Source organism: Trachypithecus francoisi, unplaced genomic scaffold (assembly GCF_009764315.1).
Source record: "Trachypithecus francoisi isolate TF-2019V2 unplaced genomic scaffold, Tfra_2.0 Lachesis_group10, whole genome shotgun sequence".
NCBI classification, from domain to species: domain Eukaryota; kingdom Metazoa; phylum Chordata; class Mammalia; order Primates; family Cercopithecidae; genus Trachypithecus; species Trachypithecus francoisi.
Genome location: NW_022681455.1, coordinates 60,551,109 through 60,571,784, shown reverse-complemented (window position 1 = coordinate 60,571,784; position 20,676 = coordinate 60,551,109). Strand labels below are relative to the sequence as shown.

The 20,676-nt window shown below is 36.7% G+C and overlaps 1 protein-coding gene across 4 annotated transcripts in view; it reads right to left on the bottom strand.

Annotated features, from left to right (window-relative positions):
* PHF3 (PHD finger protein 3) overlaps positions 1-20,468 on the bottom strand; it is an 81,794-nt gene extending 61,326 nt beyond the window's left edge. Inside the window, exons 1-2 of one of the 4 annotated variants that reach the window (XM_033217550.1) lie at positions 20,102-20,468; positions 9,314-9,582 (exon numbers count right to left, since the gene is read on the bottom strand). In XM_033217550.1, coding sequence (XP_033073441.1) covers positions 9,314-9,557 — 244 coding nt within the window. In that variant the 5' untranslated portion in view covers positions 9,558-9,582; positions 20,102-20,468. The remainder of the gene's footprint in view (positions 1-9,313; positions 9,583-20,101) is intronic. The other 3 variants (XM_033217551.1, XM_033217552.1, XM_033217553.1) reach the window with 3 other exon arrangements.
* Positions 20,469-20,676: the final 208 nt, after the last annotated feature.

The window sequence follows — 20,676 nt, the reverse complement described above, 5'->3', positions numbered from 1 at the left end:
TGAAGATTAATTTTATTTCACATTTTAAGTTAAAAAGACAAAAAAATTAGTCAATGCAAAGTACAACTAAGATATATTCAGTTTTACATTATGTTAAGCTAAGGAAAGCAAAAATAAATGGAAGCAAATAGAATTAAAACAGAAAACCCACAGAATATGCAAAATAAAGACTTCAACTGGAAAGCTCTGGCCTTGGGCCAGAAATTCCCTACTCTGGATTTTCTGAATTTATAAAGTGATATTTTAGTATTTACATTAAAAGATATATATGTTTTATCTCTGAGTTCAATTGTTATTTTTGTTATTAAGGATGGTTGCAGCAATGACTATGGAAAAATAATCTGAAAAGAACAGTACAGTCTATTAGAAATGTCTAAAGCAGGGCCGGGCACGGTGGTTCATGCCTGTAATCACAGAATGGCTTGAGCCCATGAGTTCAAGACCAGCCTGAGCAACATAGCAAAACGCCAACACTGCAATAAAAAGAAAAAGAAAAAGAAGAAGTATCTATATAGAACAGCAGTCTATAATCCAGAAAAAGCATAAGAAAACGACAAGAAATAAACTGAACTAAGAGCAATTAAAGCTGCTTACATAAATGTAGTAGTTATCACTGTGCTTTTAAGCTATATTGCATATAATTTAAAGAAGCTATGAAATACAAAAAGCCAACCAATAGAACTTAGGACTAAAGTGAACACAAAAAATAATTTGCATTTCTTTTTATAAAAAGAAATAACAGTTTCATGGACAATTTAGGTTAGAAAAGACCTTAAAAGGTCACCTAAAGCCAGGCACAGTGGCACACGCCTGAAATCCCAGCACTGTGGGGAGCCAAGGTGGGCGGCTCACTTGAGCTCAGGAGTTCGAGACCAGCCTGAGCAACATGGTGAAACCCTGTCTCTACAAAAAATACAAAAACAGGCCAGGTGTGGTGGCTCACACCTGTAATCCCAGCACTTTGGGAAGCCGAGGCAGGTGGATCACCTGAGGTCAGGAGTTCAAGACCAGCCTGATCAACATGGAGAAACCCCATCTCTACTAAAAATACCAAATATTAGCCAGGCATGGTGGCGGGTATGGTGGTGGGCGCCTGTAACCCTAGATACTTAGGAGGCTGAGGCAGAAGAATTGCTTGAACCCACAAGGTGGAGGTTGCAGTGAGCTGAGATCACGCCATTGCACTCCAGCCTAAGCAACAAGAGCGAAACTCTGTCTCAAAAAGAAAAAAAATTCAGCAGGGTGTGGCAGCACGCACCTGTAGTCCCAACAACTAGGCAGGCTGAGTTGAGAAGATCACTTGACCCTGGGAGGTTGAGGTTGCAGTGAGCTGAAACTGTACCACTGCACTCCAGCCTGGGCAACACAGTGAGACCCCGTCTCAAAAACAAAACAAAACAACAAAGAGATCACCTAATACAAATAACTATCTGATGCCTGAATCCCCAGTGAAACACCTCAGTCAAAGGGTCATAACCAGCAAAAGCAAAAATCCTATATGCCCAGCAAGGGAACCTAGTATTCCATTTTGGAGAACCACAACTTCCTCCTTTTAGCAACTTAAACTCTGCCTCCTTCTAACTGCCATCTAAGGGACCTAGGTATTTCCCTTTCATTCATAAAGAAGTCAGATCTCTTGTCAATATGATAAACTGTCAAATATCTATGGCAGCTACCAGGTCATACTCTTTGGATCTTTCAGCATTTCCTCTTCTTCCCTAAGTTACAGCTCTAATTCTATAAAGTACTTACCTCTCTTTTATCTTTTGCTCTCTTCAAAACATACTCCACATTTAACTGAACCCCTCTACGTAAAACTCAAAATGATATTTAATCTTAATCATCAATCTTACAGAAATTTTTATTCTTAAAGGGTAAGCATGTGCTTACAAGGCTCATAGTTCATCTTGTTTAACATTTAATTAAAAGTACATACTTTGTCTTAACCAATGTATTTCCACCTCATCTGCATGGCTACACATACTAAATTTGTATTTTTCATGTTAAACATGATTCTCTCTGTAAAAATAAATCTCCCATCAAAGAAAAGCTGAGGACCCAGTTTTCACTGCAGAATTCTACCAAACATTTAAAGAAATACCAATTCTCAAACTATTCCAGAAAATTGAAGAGGAGGGAATTCTTCTTCCTAACTCAGTGTGGCTAACGTTACCCTGATACTAAAACCAGACAAAAACACATCAAAAAAAGAAAATTAGAGGCCAATATCCCCGATTAATAGAAATGCAAAAATCCTAGCAAACTGAATCCAGCAGCACATTAAAAAGATCACTCACCATGATCAGGTAGCATTTATCCCATGAATGCAAGAATGGTTTAACATATGAAATCAATAAATATGATACATCACATCAACAGAATGAAGAACAAAAATAGTATGATCATCTCAACAGACACAGGAAAAGCAAGTGATAAAATTCAACATCCCTTCACAATAAAAACTCTCAACAAGTTAGGTATAGGAGAAACATCTCAACACAATAAAGGCATGACAAACCACAGTCAACATCATACTAAGTTGGGGAAAGTTGAAAGTTTTTCCTCTAACATCTGAAAGAAGACAAGGACGCCCATTTCCATTCAATACAGTACTGGAAGTCCTAGCCCAAGCAATTAAGCAGAAGAAAAAAATAAAAATAAAGGACATCCAAATTGGAAAGGAAGAAATCAAACTGTTTATCTGCACTGCTAGAACTTATAAACAGATTCATTAAACTTGCGGGATACAAAATAAACATACAAAAGTCAGCAGCATTTCTATATACCAAAATAAACTAGTGGGGAAAAAAAAATCAAGAAAGCAATCCTACTCACCAAAAAATGTAAAACACGTTGGTATAAATTTAACCAAGAGGTTAAAGATCTCTGCAAAGATGACTACAAAAAAAACTAATAACAGAAATTAAAGAGAACACACACCAAAAAATAGAAAGACATCCAATGTTCATGGTTAGAAGAATTAATATGAAAATGACCATATTACCTACCAAAAGCAGTGTATAATGATTCAATACAATGCCTACCAAAATACATTCTTTACAGCAATGGAAAAAGACAATCCACAAAACCACACACACACACACACAAAATACACAGAAGCACAAAAAAAAAAAAACACTAAATAGCCGACGTAATCCTGAGCAAAAAAAACAAAGCTGGAGTTATCACACTACTGGACTTCAAAATATACTACAAAGCTATGATAACCAATACAGCATGGTACTGGCCTAAGAGCAGACACGCAGACCAATGGAACAGAATAAGAAACCCAGAAATGAATCCACATATTTATAACCAACTGATTTTCAACAAAGGCACCAAAACAATCATTTGGGAAGGAATAATCTCTTCAATAAATGGTGCTGGGAAAACTGGATATCTATGTGCAGAAAAATGAAACTAACCCCCATCTCTCTCCATATACAAAAACCAACTCAAAATGGATTAAAGACTTAAATGTAAGATCCAAAACTAAGAAACTACTAGAAGAAAATGGTGGAAATGCTTTAGGACACTGGTCTGTGCAAAGATTTTATGGAGACCTCAAAAGCACATGCAGTAAAAGCAGAAGCAGACAATTGGGATTAGATCAAACTAAAAAGCTCTGGACAGAAAAGGAAACAATAAATAGAGTGAAGAGAAACCTACAGAATGGGAGAAAATATTTGCAACTGACCCATCCAACAAGGGATTAACAGAATATATAAGGAATTCAAACAACAACAAAAGCAATCCAATTTTTTAAATGGGCAAATAAGCTGAATAAACATCTTTCAAAACAGACATACAAATGACTAACAGGCATATGAAGAAAATGCTCACCATTACTAATCATCTGGGAAATGCCAATCAAAATTACAATGAGATATCATCTCACCCCATTTAGAATGGCTATTATCAAAAAGATAAAAAATAATAAACACTGGCAAGAATGTGGAGAAAGGGGAACTCTTACACATTCTTGGAGGGAATGTAAATCAGTACTGTCATTATGGAAAATAGTATGGAAGTTCCTCAAAAAACTAAGAACTACCATATGATCTAGCAATCCCACCACTGGACATAAATAGCTAAAGGAAAAGAAATCAGTATCTTTGCACTCCCATGTTTATTGCAGCACTATTCACAATAGCCAAAATATGAAATTGACCTAAGTGTCTACCAACAGTTGGATGAATAAGAAAATGTGATATATATACACAATGGAATACTATTAAAAAAGAACAAAATTCTGTCATTTATCGGAACACAGATGAGCTTGTAGGACAATAGGTGAAATAAGCCTGGCACAGAAATATAAATACTACATGCTCTCAGTCATATATAGCAGCAAGAGTTGAGCTCAAAGAAGTAGACAGTACAACAGTGATTACTAGAGTTGGGGAAGGGGAAGGAGCAGGAGGACTAGCCAAAAGTTTGTTAATAGATACAAAATCACAACTAGGTAGGGCACAGTGGCACACATCTCTAATCCCAGCACTTTGGGAGGCCAAGGTGGGCAGATCACTTGAGGTCAGGAGTTCAAGACCAGCCTGGTCAACACGGTGCAACCCTGTCTCTACGAAAAATATAAAAACTAGCTGGGCATGGTGGCAGGCCCCCATAATCCCAGCTACACAGGAGGCTGAGGCAAGAGAATCACTTGAACCTGGGAGGTGGAGGTTGCAGTGAGCCAAGATAGGCCACCTGCACTCCAGCCTGGATAACAGAGAAAAACTCCATCTCAAAAAGAAGGAAAAAAAAGAAAAATTTACAGCTAGATAGGAGGAATAAACTCTAGTACTCTATAAACACTACAGGGTAACTATAATTAACAATTTATTGTGCATTTCCAAATAGCTAGAAAGGCAGCTTTTGAATGTTCGTAACACAAAGAAATGACAAATATTTGAGGTGATAAATATGCAAATTAACCTAATTTGATCATTACACGTTGTACACATGCATAAAAATATCACTGTACTCCACAAATATGTACAATTATGTGTCAAAAACAATTTTTTAAAACTCGATTCTCAAAAATAAGTTATTAGTGTAAAAGGTTCATTGAAGCACAGAAGCTTTAAAAAAAATCAACAAATACTAATAATAAACAAAAACAGTGAGAAGACTCCAATGCAGATATAGAATGAACTTATATGTGTACCTGGATTCAGAGATGTAATTAGTATGCACAAATAGCCCCACCAATCCCCAAGAAAGCACAAATAGGGAGTAAAATAATTAATATCTGAAAACTGAATTTTACTAGACCAGAGAGCCACTATGTTTAGTTCAATGTCCTGTCTGACTGAAAATGCTATCCAAGAGAAACATGAAGCCATAAAACCCAAAACTTTTTAAACAAATCTCAAGTGACACACTAGTACACCAAACCTTTTTTTTCCAGAACAAGTGCAATATAATTTTTCCAATATTACATAGATGAATTCTGTCTAGTGATAAAGGAGCCTCAAACTAGGTATGATTAAAAGTTTAAAATTCATATGACAAAAAAGGGACTAAATCACACTACTACTGATAGTTTCACTAATTGTAAAACTAGTCTTAACATATATTACAAGTATTACAACACTCTGCTTGAAAGGAAAGCAGTGCAAGCTAAAATTATATTAAAAAACACTGACGTCATATAATATCAATGTCATTTATGATAGGAAAGCAACACATGATGTAAGCAGGTGTTTTCCTTTAGTTGAAAAAATAATTACACAATATGAATCAACTCTTCCCAAATATTTGGGATACCTGTAAGAGTTCAACGACTTTTTAATTTGCTTAACCTCCAAAAACCATACTATAGTAGAGAATTTTTTTTTAATTAAAAGAATGATGATTTTGCTAGCCATAATGCAGCCTTGAAAAGACACCTTGGTTTCACTGAAGGATGCAGTAGCTACAAGTAGTAACCTACAGTAGCAGATAAAAGTGTTATTTGAATGAAAGGCTGCTCTAAACACTCATGTTTCTATAGTATGTCTGTTTTGTTGGTCTTAAAACTATGTTGAACTATACTGTAAAAACTAAAGACATCAACTTACAGTCATTGAACATTTATTTTCAATATACCATATTAAGAAATGGATTGTAAACACAAGATTGTTCCACACTTATGAATCACAGCTGTCAATGTAAAAAGGGAACACATTTGTAAAATGAGTGATAAACATTTCTTCATAAAACTGATGCCAGTAAACACCATTTCAGTGATTTTGAACACACTCCTCAAGTGGTATATATAAACACTATATTCAGTATCTCAAACCTATTACCCGGGAAAATATTGTTTTGCTCACTCGCTAGAGGTTAAAAAAGTGTATTAATGGGCATATCTAAAAACCATATGCAAACACTACAATTAGATGAAGTAATACTTGACACAGTCAAAAGCATTCAAAGAAGAATGCTGGCTGCTTTCTCTCAAAATGAAACAATTGGCCCCCCAACTTTTGTGTATCCAACAGAGCACTAAATGTAATTTTCTATGTTTCTTATTTTTATAATTTTCTAAAACTATGATTTTTTTTGAGACAGCTGAAATACAATCCAAATCACTATGTCAACAACAAAAACACTGGTCCGAAACCAACTTGGTTCACCATAACAGAAAAGATGATGTAGTAATTATTTTGGTAGCTAATTTTAGCACTAAGGTTACAAAACAGCCACGATCTATAGCTTTCACTGGTCTAAGGAATATAAATAGGATTATTTTCCTGCTTAGCTTCAATGAAAACAGCTAGTAAAAGCCTATAGTGCCAGGAACAACAATCTGGGCAAGAACTATGTTGTTTTTATTTAAAAACAGCTGAGGTTACTGAAAGTTACTGTCCACACAGGGTTTTCATCAATAATTACAGTAAGATTTCCCAGGCCAAGCACAGTGGCTCACGCCTGTAATCCCAGCACTCTGTGAGACAGAGGCCAGAGGATGGCTTGAGGCCAGGAGTTAGAGACCACCCCGGGCAATATAACAAGACCCTGTCTCTACCAAAATAAATAAATAAATAAGATTTCTTCTTTGCAATTCTCTCTTAAATCTAACAAAAAGTCAAAATTTTTTTCAAAAATGTTTTCCATTTTGCTTTCAGAAAATGTGTGGGCCTTTTACTGACCTAAATATCCCAAAGGGCAAAAGAACTTTGAAGAAATCAAGATAAATCCCCTGCTAGATGGCACAATGAAACTTAAACAGTCTTAAACAGAAAAGCCTTATTAAGTTTCCCCCACATATTTCCTTACATATCTTTAAAACATACACACTAAACATATATCAATGCAAACATTCTGCTACAGAATCAAAGATAAATAATTGTAGTAAAACAAATTTTAATATCAGAAAATTTAGGAAGTAATTTAAGTTCCTAAATTTAAAAGTTCATTTAAAAGATAACAGAACCATAAACAAATAATAAATCATAACTCAAAAAATTTCTATGTACTTACAAAGGTGCTCTAAGTCTTCTATTAGCAAAAGAGATGTATAACAAAACTGAAAAGATTTTTCACATTAATAAAAACTTTTCATAGCAACAGAAATCAATTTTAAAAAAAAGGACAGGAAGTAAGAATACAAGTATTACTATAGAGCTGGAATTTTATAAGTAAAAAAGCCTAACAAGAACACATGTGTCAGTTCCACATCCAATGAAACACCCCTGAAGGTAGGAACTGGAGTTCCAGCAAGAACGATGTTAATATTAAATAAATGTTTTTCCTGAATTTGGACTAAACTAGGAAACAGTGACCATACAACCAAACACTGTCAAAGGTGCTTAACAATAAAGATAATTAGAGCTACTATACTGACACAAGCACCAAAGTAAAAAATTGAACAATGCATACATAAAACAAAAGTTTAAAAGCTTTAAAACATTTAGAATACAAAAACAGAACAATGTAAACCTAAGTAATAACACAACACAATATAAATAATTCAGAGATACACTATTAGCAAGCAATTCAAAAGACCTCAGTTTTAAGGAGTTGTTAAAATGAAGCTTCCTAGTAGCCAGTGTTGAGGTCCTAAGGCGGAGTAACCTGACAAACTTATGGGCGAACAGCAGACCACCTATTCCCAACTTTAAGTATTGCTATATTAAATTTGAAATATACATAGAAAATGTTTTTAAAAATGAAAAATATGCTGAACAAACTGTACAGGAGAAAATATCTAGTCAATGAAAAACAAACCAACATCACATAAATCTGAGAACTATTTACTCTAGGGAATGGTGAGGGAAAACCTTACTGTTCCATGGGAAGCTGATTTTACCTTTACCTATAATTTTACTCACAGAATAGCTACTAATAATTGCCACAATGTTTACAGTAATATTTTCTCTGCTTTATAAAAGAAAAACTGTTTTTATACATTAACATGACAAAGTAATCTCTTATTAAGAATAGTTTAGCCTTACAGAAAAGTACTATCTTCAGTCTTTTAGTTACTTCAACTATAGACCCTTTTCTGTCCAACAGAAATATAATGTAAGACACATACGTAATTTTAAATTTTCAAGTAGTCACTTTTTAAAAGGCAAAAAAAACAAAACACGTGACATAAATTTTAAACACAAATATCCAAAATATCACCTCAGCACATAAGCAACATTAAAAAATTGAAGAATTTTTTTTTAACTTTTTTTCATACTGAGTCTTCAAAATCTAATGTGCATTTTATAGCACATCTCAATTAAGACCAGACTCATTGCAAGTGACCAATAGTTACATGTGGCTAGCGTTTACTGTCCAGAGCAGCAGAGGTATAGAGTTCTTTCTCTGGTTTTAAGATAAATGCAAAAAATACCAAAAGAGGTGAAATGGGAGCAAACAATGTAAGTATTTCAGGGGCTGGGAGGTATGCTGAGAAAGGTCAATTCAGCCATCTCCCCTGACTCCAGCAGGCCTAAGGTGACCACATGTTTCAATTTGCCGGGCAATCCCTATTTACTCAAGAATCCCAATTTATACCTGTTGTCATGATGTAATTATTAAAGTACTCGCTGTAATTCTAAAAAGTGTCCCATACTGGATAATAAATTATATGGTCACCCTACCTATATCCATAATATCCTTGAGGATAACTCCACACTCCTTGGAAGAAAATTTAGTTTAAATTCTAATTCTGATGCCTGGAAAAGAAGCTCTAAATTCAAAGGAAAGAACCCTAAATTTACTACTACCCTCCTCATTAAAAAAAAAAAAAAAAAAGAAAAAAAGAAAAAAGAAAAAGCTGCTGAAAATTTATTTTAAATTGCAGACTAAAAAAAAAAAAAAAAGTAAGAATTACCTGTTGAACAAGGCATCTGGAAATTGGGATCATTGCTATCCAAAACAGGCAAACAGAACTGGTTACTTGCAGATCCTAGCATAGGATCCTTATCGCTGAGCATGTTCTTCAGCGAGTCCTCTAAGACATTTTGACTTGCACTAAAATCCTCACAGACTTCATTCTCCAGGTTGGATCCTAGAAATAGGGCATCATCTAAGTGTTCAGTAGGAATTAAATGATTAAATGTATCAACTATATCCATGAAGACTTCTGTGTGTCTTTCAGCCCTATAGAAAGACAAAAAAAATACCATAAGAAATAAAGCTATCAATTGAAAATCACCTAATACCAAATTATTTTAATAGTTTTGAGTCTAAGAACACACTTAAGGTATTTCTGAATTGTTGTTTTAAAAAAATCCTCACTTGTTTTTAGAATATACATTTGGAAATGTAGAACGAATCTTTACTAATGTTTCTTCATCATGCATGTAGTATATCATTTTACCAGAAATTCTACTAAATGTTTACTCAGTTCATTATTTTTAGAAAAAAAATATGTATATAGTCCATTAACTTGACACATACGAAAGAATTACAAGGCTTAAAGCATAAAAACAATTGTTTTTAACCACAACCTTTTCACAAATTAAGCATCAGACACTGCTTTTACAATAAGTCCACATAAAAGAGCTAAAATCAAAAAGTTTAAATTTTTATCCCATACCTATTAAAACCATAAAGTGGCCTTGCTTTATTTACAAAGTATTAAAATTATTTAAAGAAAGGTAATACATATAGACAAAGGGCTTTTATTGTGGGGGTAGGGGTGGAAAATGAAAAAGAAACTATTAACCCAACAAATCAAAACTTAAAAAACTACACACGCACACAAAGATGTGCACAAATACACCTTTTTTCAAGGTCCCCTTTTAGGAGAAAAACAAGATAAATGACACAAAGACAATCTACATCATGTATTTAGATTTATTTTAGTTATGTGTGGTCTATACAAGTATCAAGTTAGTCTCCCATTTGAACTGTACCCACATTGCTCAGCAAAAGTCACTTCAAAGCTCTACAGGAGCCTTAATTATGAAAAGTTAAACCAATTAAATTGAACTGGTTTGAGAGAAAACTGAATCAACGTATTTTAGGGGGTAGAAAGTCAACCAAAAAAAAACTAATATTAATTTAACCAAAAAATTCCACTGATTAACCTATAACATCTTGGGCTCCTTAATTCCAAGATTTTTGAGATTAGCTCTAAATCTAACAAAATTTCCTCAAACTAGTCTTGAATTCTCTCCCCCTACAAAACTGAGGGAAGAATTTCAGATACACGCTAACATTCACTGGTTATATATGTCATACTGTACTAAAAATTTTACCAACATTTATATAATTTAAGCCCCTATAATAAATAGGGTCTATTATCATCCTTGCACTATTTTTTAAAATGCACTTGAATAATTTAAATGTCTTCCCCAAAGTCACAACACAGAGCCAAAATTCTAGCCTGGGTTTCAAGCTCCACAGCCCATACCCATTAGTAAGTGTTACCCTTTCACATTGAGCTAAGGGCTGAGATGATCTGACTTATTAAAGGCTCTCTAAAAACAATTTTCCTGCCAGGTCCAGTGGCTCATGCCTGTATTCCTAGCACTTTGGGAGGTGGGCAGATCACTACAGCCCAGGAGTTGGAGACCAGCCTAGGCAACAAGGCGAAATCCCATCTCTACAAAAATTAGCCAGGTGTGGTGGTGCGTGCCTGTAGTACCAGTTTCTTGGGCGGCTGAGTTGGGAGGATCATTTGAGTACAGGACACGGAGGCTGCAGCAAAATCAAGCCACTGAACTCCAGCCCGGTAACAAAAGAGCCCGACTCTGTGTCAAAAAAAAAAAAAAGATCAACTGCAAAAGGGAAGATGGATACCTGAGAGATGACGGAAATGTCCTAAATCTTGATTGCGATAATGGTTTCAGAAATCTGTTCATTTTTAATGAATGCATTTATTATACCTCAATTAAAAAAAAAAAGCAAAGAAATTTCCTGTCTCACAAAAGTTAATGCCCTTCTAAATAGAAGAGTTTCGGTATCTCTTCTCATTTTTTCCCATTTATTTACATTGAAATGTTAATAAAGCTCTGAAAGAAAATGCTAACTACAGACTTGCTGCTTATTTTACATGCATTTTCTCAACTGACAGAAAACTGTAGCTAGCAATGCTGAAGAAAACTCAGGACAAGTTCCTTTAAGAATTCCCTACCACACTATATGACATCAGCGCCAAAGAAAGTCTCAATTATCATACATCACCAATACTTCCGCCTTATATGTTTTTAGGTTCCAAAAAAAATTTTAGTATGTTAAATTCTGGTAATTAAAAATAATTTATGAAAATATTTACTAAATGTTTACAAAATTAAGTAGAACTACCAATGAATTCATTTATCTGAATGTGCTGGAATCCAGTACTGCAAGCCAAAGACATCTCCACTTCAGAGAGTTGCATCCCAATTAGTAATCTTTTTTCTCAGACCAATCAAAAAGAAAAAAGGCAGTTTCAGCTCTAGAAACAAATGGCTAACTTTCCTTCAAAAAAATGGTATGCTGAATCTACTGACAAAGTAAATGCACTTGTTACCATAGCAACATGAAGCTAGCAAATTCTGCAAACTTCTATGAGGTCTTTCTATTGTACCAACTATACGCTGTGAGCTTTCAAGTGATGGGAACATTCAAAACATTCAGAAGTTAGGGTCACGAAGCTCAAGATCGCATCGCTATAATGAAGACCAGGCAATTACAACTAGTCATCAACAAGCAATTTTTTTTTTGTTTTCAATAATATTGCTATGAGTGAAACCATCCCAAAACTCTTTCATGGCTTCAGAGCCTGTAATGTATTTCTTGAAGATCATTTTTTTTAAAATAAAGCATATTGTAAATAACATGAGTCAAGCTTTCCAGTACTGTTTTTAAGTCAAAACTATTATGACTTATAAAGTATGTTTCCCCGGATTTAAACGGGCATTATCAGGAAAAAGGTTTCCACAGTCACAAGTGGAGACAGACTGAAGTTATATTTCTTTCACGATACTCTTTATTTATTCATCAAATGTTTACTAAGCAGCTACCATTATGTGAGACACGTTTAGTAGGCTAATGAAAATGGGAATATTCTAAGAACATAGTAATAAAGCGTATCACATTTGTGAGTCCACAGAAGACAATTTCCACAGGACAAATCATAATCCTAGTGTTTCGTGGTATACGTTTTAAGAAAAATTGTTATAAATGAGTGAGAATAATTTTTCTTACGTGGTTCCAACTGGCTCTGGCGGTAATTCCAAAGAGAAAATGCCAAAAATGAAGAGTATGTACCCATCCAAAAGAATTCCCTTGAAAGTAACATTTATTGGAGGTATAATTCATTTTTAAAAATCAGTTTCAGATATAAAGTGATCAGTCTCAATAATAAACTAACTCTAATGCTAAATAAGCAAACAAATTAGCCAAATGTAGAAATATTTACTCACTTGTAATGGATACACTAATCTACTAAACGCAATGTGGTACCCTGGATTAGATCATGGAACAGAAAAGGGACAGTAGCAAAAAAAACTGGTAAAATCAGAATAAAGTCTGTAATTTAGTTAACAGTAATACACCAATAATAATAATATGTGTTCTGATAAAGGCACTAACTTTATGTCAGATGTTAATAATCAGGGAAACTAGATAAGGGTATATAGAAACACTACACACCCTTTGCAACTTAAATATAAAAGTATTACAAAATAAAGTCTTAAAAAAAACTAAGAATATTCTGGGATATCTAGTAATGTGGCTAACAAAGACAATCGGATCTAATTAAGGGGGGAAATTAGGAGCCAATTTAGTATCTTCGTTAATTAAACAAATTGTCTAATTTAAACAAATTTCTGTTTCTTACACTAAAACTCTACTTAAATGCTCCCCTATATTTGGCGTTCTAAATTTAATAAAACATAATAAGCCTATATAGGGTGAATTTTAAATGGCTAATGATACGTGTATATCCAATTAAATCAGTATTGGTAATTTGGGAATATACATGTTAAAGTCAGAAATTGTTTCTGGGTAAACTCATGTTTACAGACAACAGAATATATGCAGCTAAGTATATAAGTGAATAATCTGCGTAATTCAAAATTATTCATTTACTCATACATTAAGCATCTAATACAAAGTATTTTAAGTCTAGTGAAACGAACCCGTCAAAAAGTCGAAGAATTCACAATTCAAAACGACATAAACATATATAAACAAACACAACACATATAAACACCGCAACAAAATGCTAAGTGCCGTATTGAAGGGCTGCAAATAATATCACAGACGAAGGTAAAACTCAGGAAGCTAACAAAGGCTAGGCAGGTGATATGTAAGCTGGATCCTAAAGATCCAGAGGATATTCCAGGCAAATGGAACACCATGTCTTAATTACAAATGGCTGAGTTTGGTCCTAATGGACTATTTATAAAGACTCAGAATACAACTGAAAATAATTAGTACTAATTTGCCAAATAAAATTTAATCTGAGTCCAAAGATATTTCCTGCTTTAAAATATGTTTCATCTGTAATTCTCAGAGAATTACACTGAAGCCAGGTTTAGCTTATACTAACAAAACAGCCTAATTATTTTATAAGTGTTTCAAGTATTAATAGAATGCAAAAAGATGAGATTTAGAAAGTGTCAACAGCAAAAAAATTTCACTTTAGGCCAGGCGCCGTGGCTCACACCTGTAATCCCAGCACTCTGGGAGGATGAGGCGGGCAGCTCACCTGAGGTTAGGAGTTCGAGACCAGCCTGACCAATATGGCGAAAACCCGTCTCTACTAAAGACAAAAAAAATTAGCTGAGTGTGGTGGAGGCTGAGGCGGGAGAACAGCTTGAACCTGAGAGGCAGAGGTTGCAGTAGCCAAGATCGCACCACTGCACTCCAGATTGGACGACAAAAACAAAATTCCATCTCGAAAAAAAAAAATTACACTTTACGAAAACTCACTTTAAGAGCAAATTAAAATTCTCTATCCCAGCTTTTTAAAAACACCTTCAAAGTAAACCTATGAATTCTATTATTTCCTAAAACACACACACACACATACATGCCTAACAATAAATCACTAAGGCTATCAAAGGCCAAAGAGGTTATGTACTACGATGAAGTACACTCTCACATAGTCTACATTTGTGTCTGTGGGTGTGTGTGTAGGGGGGTGGTGTGAGGGGAGCACAAATATATCAGGAGACTAATATCTCTGACGAAAAGTTATACAGAGCAATAGTAATGGTGGTGGTGATGGGGGATTGGTTTATCAGAGTAAGTGAAAGCCTCACAGCGTAACACTTGAACCAAAATCTGAAGTGAGGTAGTTATCAATGCATAAATGCTGAAGAGCAATCCAGACAAAGTCCTAGAAGCACAATGGTCTTAAAAGCAGAGCACACTTGACGCCTTCAGCCCCTAATACCATCATTTAAATTAAGCAATTTTATCAGGCGTGCTTACTAAAAACAAATTCCTAATAGGCAGTAGCAGAAGAACAAAACTACTACTAATAATGATAAAACAAAACTTATTGTGCTCAAACTTCAAGACAGGCATTGTTCTACATGCTTTATATCTATAATTCTCAATCAGAGGTGAGTATGCCCATGCAAAGAATATCTGCCATGTCTAGAGACATTTTTGGTCATCACAACTGGAAAGGGTGCTATCTGCATCTAGTAAACATACTATAATGCACTAGGACAGCCCCCCCAACACACACACAAAATTATCCAGCCAAAAATGTCAACAGTGCCAAGTTTAAGAAATTCTGCTCTACATTTATTAATTCATTTAATCCTCAAAACAACCTTATATTATTATCCTGATAATATAAAAAATGAAATAAAATGAAATTAGGATCAAAGAGATTAAATGATTTGCCACAGTAGGTGACGGAGCTAAAAGTCATTTGTCTTTATTTGTTTAAGCTATCTCCTACAGGAAAAACAGAGCTAAAATCTGAACCCAGAAAATTTCATTTAAGAGTCAATGCGCTTATGACTACCCTATGTGTTTATAAGGTTAAATTCACTGGATGTTTACTGTGTGCAAGGCATTGTGCTAAACAAATTAAATGCATCATGCCATTTAATCCTCAGAACCAAACCATTATGCAGGTACTATCATTCCCAATTTACAAGAGAGGGGCTACATAGCAAAGTTACACCCAATATTACCAAATAAATAAGTGACAGAGCCAGGACTCAAATCCACTCTGCATTACACCAAGGTCAGTTCTTAACCACTATGGTATAACAACACTGAAGATGAATCATAGGTTATCCTTCGAGGACAGTCAAAAATTAGTAAGTGGTTAGATCATGTGCTATGACACAATACTACAAAGTACCATTCTATAAAGCAATTCAACCTAGTCATCTACTCTATACCCCCACTTCAAATTCTGGTTCAGTTTCGTTAATTAGAATCTATTGGCAAGACATCATTAAAGAAAGCAAGGATCATAACTTCTTTTCTAAATGGATCTGGTAAAAAGAAGATATCAAGGTGTCTGCTGCACAAAGACAACTTAGACCAAAGCAGACCTAAGGCCCTGGGAAAGGATTAGAAGATGTTGAAACTGGCAAACGCAGAATTACAGTAGCCAACAGTAACAAGAGTTAACTTCAAAGTTTACAATTCTATTGGCATTATATCGTAACTGATATTATTAAGCATTAGGAATTTGAATAAACCACCAAAGTAGTGGACCTAGCTCATCATCAAAACTATGGCCTAGGTAGTAACAGCCCAAGCTAATATGTACCTGGCACACATTATACGCCAGGCCCTGTGTATCGTATGCATTATCTCATTAGTTCCTCACAGCGACCCTGTAAGGTACGCGCAATTATTAGTCCTTTCTCTTTAGAGCAAACTGAGACCCAGATAATTACATAATTTGCCCAAGGTCACATACCCAATATTCCCACATTTGAACCCATTCAGTGTGATTCCTGAACCTACACTTTACACTCTATAATGCACTCTACACATTAAATTTTATGCTTTTAATGTATCATTAATGAAATATTTAAAAATGCTAGAAACAAAAGTGACTCATCCTTCTTCCAAAATTAAGCAGGAATATGCACTTAGCCATCCTTTACACTTAAAAAAAAAAAAAGTTAGCCTCAATGCATATGAACATCATTAGAGGAAAAGCAATTTATCAGCTACAAACTTTTCCATTTATTTTCAGTCTAAAACTTCATGTTTTCATGTGCCCAGCTCACACAAATTACAAGTGAATTAAAATATTAAAGTTCAGCCTTTCTGTATAATCTACCATGCTCTTCAAAACTGTCTAATAAAGTTAGATTATGCCAACAGGTTAAAACTTCTGGAAATATCTTAAAATTTTTACTCAACTATTTCTCTATATCCACTCTTCATTGTATAATAGTCATAAAATTTTAAGATACCATTAAAAATGGTCTAAATTAAACACATTACGCAGGACAGTACTTGTCAAGTCCACACATAAAGCAACGCCTCATACAATGCCTTTTAAAACTCTTTATATTTTCCCCTTTAACTCTAATACACTGATTAACATCGGATGTCCATGAATATTGTTTCCCAGGCTATATCTTTACTGAGAACAGTCTCAGGATCTCATGTATGTTTAATCACATCAATACTCTCAATATCTTTCCCTGTGTAATCAAAGGGCAACAATCAAAGAATATTTTTTGACTGTGTTCTCAAAAATGCAACAGTATCATAAATGTCTAACAGTTTGCCAAGTAATTTTTATAGTTGAAAAAGTGTCGCCGGGCGCGGTGGCTCAAGCCTGTAATCCCAGCACTTTGGGAGGCTGAGACGGGCGGATCACAAGGTCAGGAGATCGAGACCATCCTGGCTAATACGGTGAAACCCTGTCTCTACTTAAAAATACAAAAAACTAGCCGGGCGACGAGGCGGGCGCCTGTAGTCCCAGCTACTCGGGAGGCTGAGGCAGGAGAATGGCGTAAACCCGGGAGGCGGAGCTTGCAGTGAGCTGAGATCAGGCCACTGCACTCCAGCCTGGGTGGCAGAGCAAGACTCCGTCTCAAAAAAAAAAAAAGAAAAAGAAAAAGTGTCTATCCTTCTGAAAAGATACTCCAGAATTCTGAGAGGGTGCTCCAAGAAGAAATAAGAGAAACATAGTCCAAGACGTACTTTTCCAGAAAAGAAAAAAATCCAGCAGGCACTTGTCAGAAAGAATTCTTGAAATGCAGATGAATAAAAACTGTTAGAAATCAGCACCCCAAGAATCCTGAACTCCTTGACACTGTGTGGTGAAATAGTTATTGGTAATACACAAACCTAAACGTTGACCAAAAAAATCTCATAATCTTATTAAAAAACAGAAAAGTTATCTCCAGAAAAAACATATGTAAAAAGGATTTTATGAGAAATTTAAATGGATCTTAAGAAAGTAAAATATATCAAAAAAGCAAACACCATCCCACCATGTTAAGGAAGACAAACATCATCTATTTTAGTAACTGAAACACAGAATTGTATGTATTATTTTTATTTACCAGTTTTTCCAAATAGGCCTCATACTATGAAAAAAATCTAAGCTCTTGATTTTGCAATACTCTAAGTTCTCACTTGCTGCCTCCCAACTTTTATAAGTAATACATTACATAAGTGAAAGTCAAAGACTGTCAACCTTTCCTAGTGGATTCCAATACTCAATAATATTTAAATTTTAATAACATGGTTTGAAATGATTAAAGACAAATTCCTTTCGATTTTTCTATCTTGAAATGTGCATGTGATCAAACCAATTTTTTACCTACATTTACATAGAACACTTCTCATAGGTGACTTTTCTGATTATGCAACATATAAGTATACCGTAAGATCAACATGATAAAGTTATCCGAGGTATATCCCAACAAGAGAGAATACATAACTAATTCAGGTGTATGCAAAAGCAGTAAAATAAACTACATTTTTCTATTCTTCAATAAATGAACCTATAAAGAATGTAAATAAGAGGCAAACTTTGGTGCCATCACTGGCTCATTTTTATCATTTTGACAAATGAGCTATCTGAAAAAGCTTAAAAGCTAAAGTTGCAATCTTTTTAAATAAAAGTAGCCGATTTCAGGACTGATTGTGTGGCTCAATCACAGCAATCATTACTCCTAAAAGTCTCTGCCACTAAACTCTGCTACTATCACCAGAAAATGAAGTATGTATTGCGAAATAATAGTAATAGTGAGAATGACAATGATGATAATGAAGTAAAGAATCATTATGGTAATATATAACCAGTAAACAGATGAATGAAGAGAAAAAATAGGGGGAAAAGGTCTAAGTGATAAAGTTAAAAATTACTATTTAACAATAATCTTTACACAACACCTTTTGTGCTGTGGAAAGGAGTTATAAATTCAAAAACATAAGTATACTACAATAGAAAAGTTTCTGGTTCTTTGACTCAACATGTCGCTCTATCACAAACATACATCTTTGTCTACAAATATTTTCACAGTTCCAAACATTTCATTCAGGAATCAAAAAATGAATAATTGAGGCGTAGTTTGTTAGATCCTAAGCAATCATTCTGACAAAGGTAAGACAAGTTCCACCCCAAAATAGTAATTAAATACAACAATGTACTGTATAAGTACTCCCTTTGGAGTTTACTGTACTGGTTTTTAAATTTAACTTAAGATAGTAAAGTTAGTATTTAGAGAAGGCTCAATAATTGTTCTTTTTAAATTAAATACCTCTACATGTAATGCAGATTAGGACTAGAATATTAAAGCAGTGTTGCCACTTAACACTAATCCATGAACATATTCTCCGTGTGACTACTGGAAAGCACTAATAACCACCCCAATCTAAAGTCTCTAGGAATTGGCATTTAAGAGCCAAAAGACGGAAAAAGGTCACCTGACCCGGCAACACAGCCTGAGGGAACGGAGGGACACAGGACTCTGCGCGATATCAACATTCTCTCTCTTTCTACTCTCCGCACCGCCCCCGCCCCCCGTGTCAGGTGATCAGTTATTTAGCACCATTAACACGTACGTATCGACAAGTGGTTCACTAAATTACATGTATTATCGGAAGACAAGGGTCTAGGCTTCTCATTTCAAACTAAGCAAAAGGAGTCGACAGTTTGGGTCCCGGGCACAAAAGCGCGCGTTAACTGGCGGATAAATGGAACAGCAACTCTCATCTCCAAAAAGCAGCGGCAGGGAGCAGCCTAGCAGCCAGGGCCAGTCCCAGTTTCCCGAAACCAAGGCCCAAAGCTCCACGCTGGGGCTCCCTGAGAGGGAAGAGGCCCTAAGCCGGATCCCGGGGCCTTCGAGCCGGGCCTTCCAGGCAGCGCCCGCCGTGCCTTGGGCCTGCGCGCCCGTGCCTCGGCGGCAGCGGGGCGCACTCGCGGCAGACGGCTGGGTACCAGTGGCCGGGAGAGAGGCCGCGGTCCCGACCCTCCGCCTGGCGACGGCGTCGCTGCGACTCCCTCCCCAGCCCGCGGTCCAAATGGTCCACAGGCGGCAGAGGCGCGGCCCAGGTAGGCCGAGAACGTTGCGCAAGAGGCCCAAGAGGCGATCTCTCGGCTGCGCGGGAGAAAAGCGCGGAGAGTCCGCCGCGGGAGGGGCGGAGAGGCCCGCGGAGGCGCTGTGCGTGTGGAAGGGGATGGGGGAGGGGAGGATTGCCCGTCTCCCTGGCCGCGGCCACAGCCGCAACTCACCCAGCTCCGCCAGACGAGCGCTACCACTGGCAGCAAGAGGAAGATGGTGGACGCTGCCGCCGCCGAAGAGGAGGAGGAGGGGGCCCGGTGGGTGCCGCGGAGAGGGGGTACGCGCAGGACGTCGGCGTCGCTGCCACAGCCTCTTTTCCTCCTGGGACCGAATAGCTGCTGCTGACGACACTATTCCTGGCTTCCGCGCCGCCCTCCTAATCCTCGTTGCAGCAGCCGCCGCCGCCCTGAGCCCGAAGGTCGCTTGCCGCGTGGGGACTGTGCGACGGCGCGAGACCCCGCAGCCATCGGCGTGCGGCGGCGGCGCGGGAGCTGGAGAGGGGCCGGGTCACGTGACCCCACTGTTTACCGTTCCGGGGGCCGCGGCCTGCGTCGCTGCCGCGCCTGCGCGCTGTGGGGCCTCGAGCGCCGCGCCTCCGTGGGGCCCCGGGCTGCTGCACTCCCCAGCGCTGCCGCACCCCTCCCTGTCTTCCGAGGACGCGGCACCGCCTGCGGGATTCTAGCTCACACCTCCGGGCCGCCGGGAGGGGCGAATCAGAGGAGGGCTTTTTCTCGACCGTAATAAG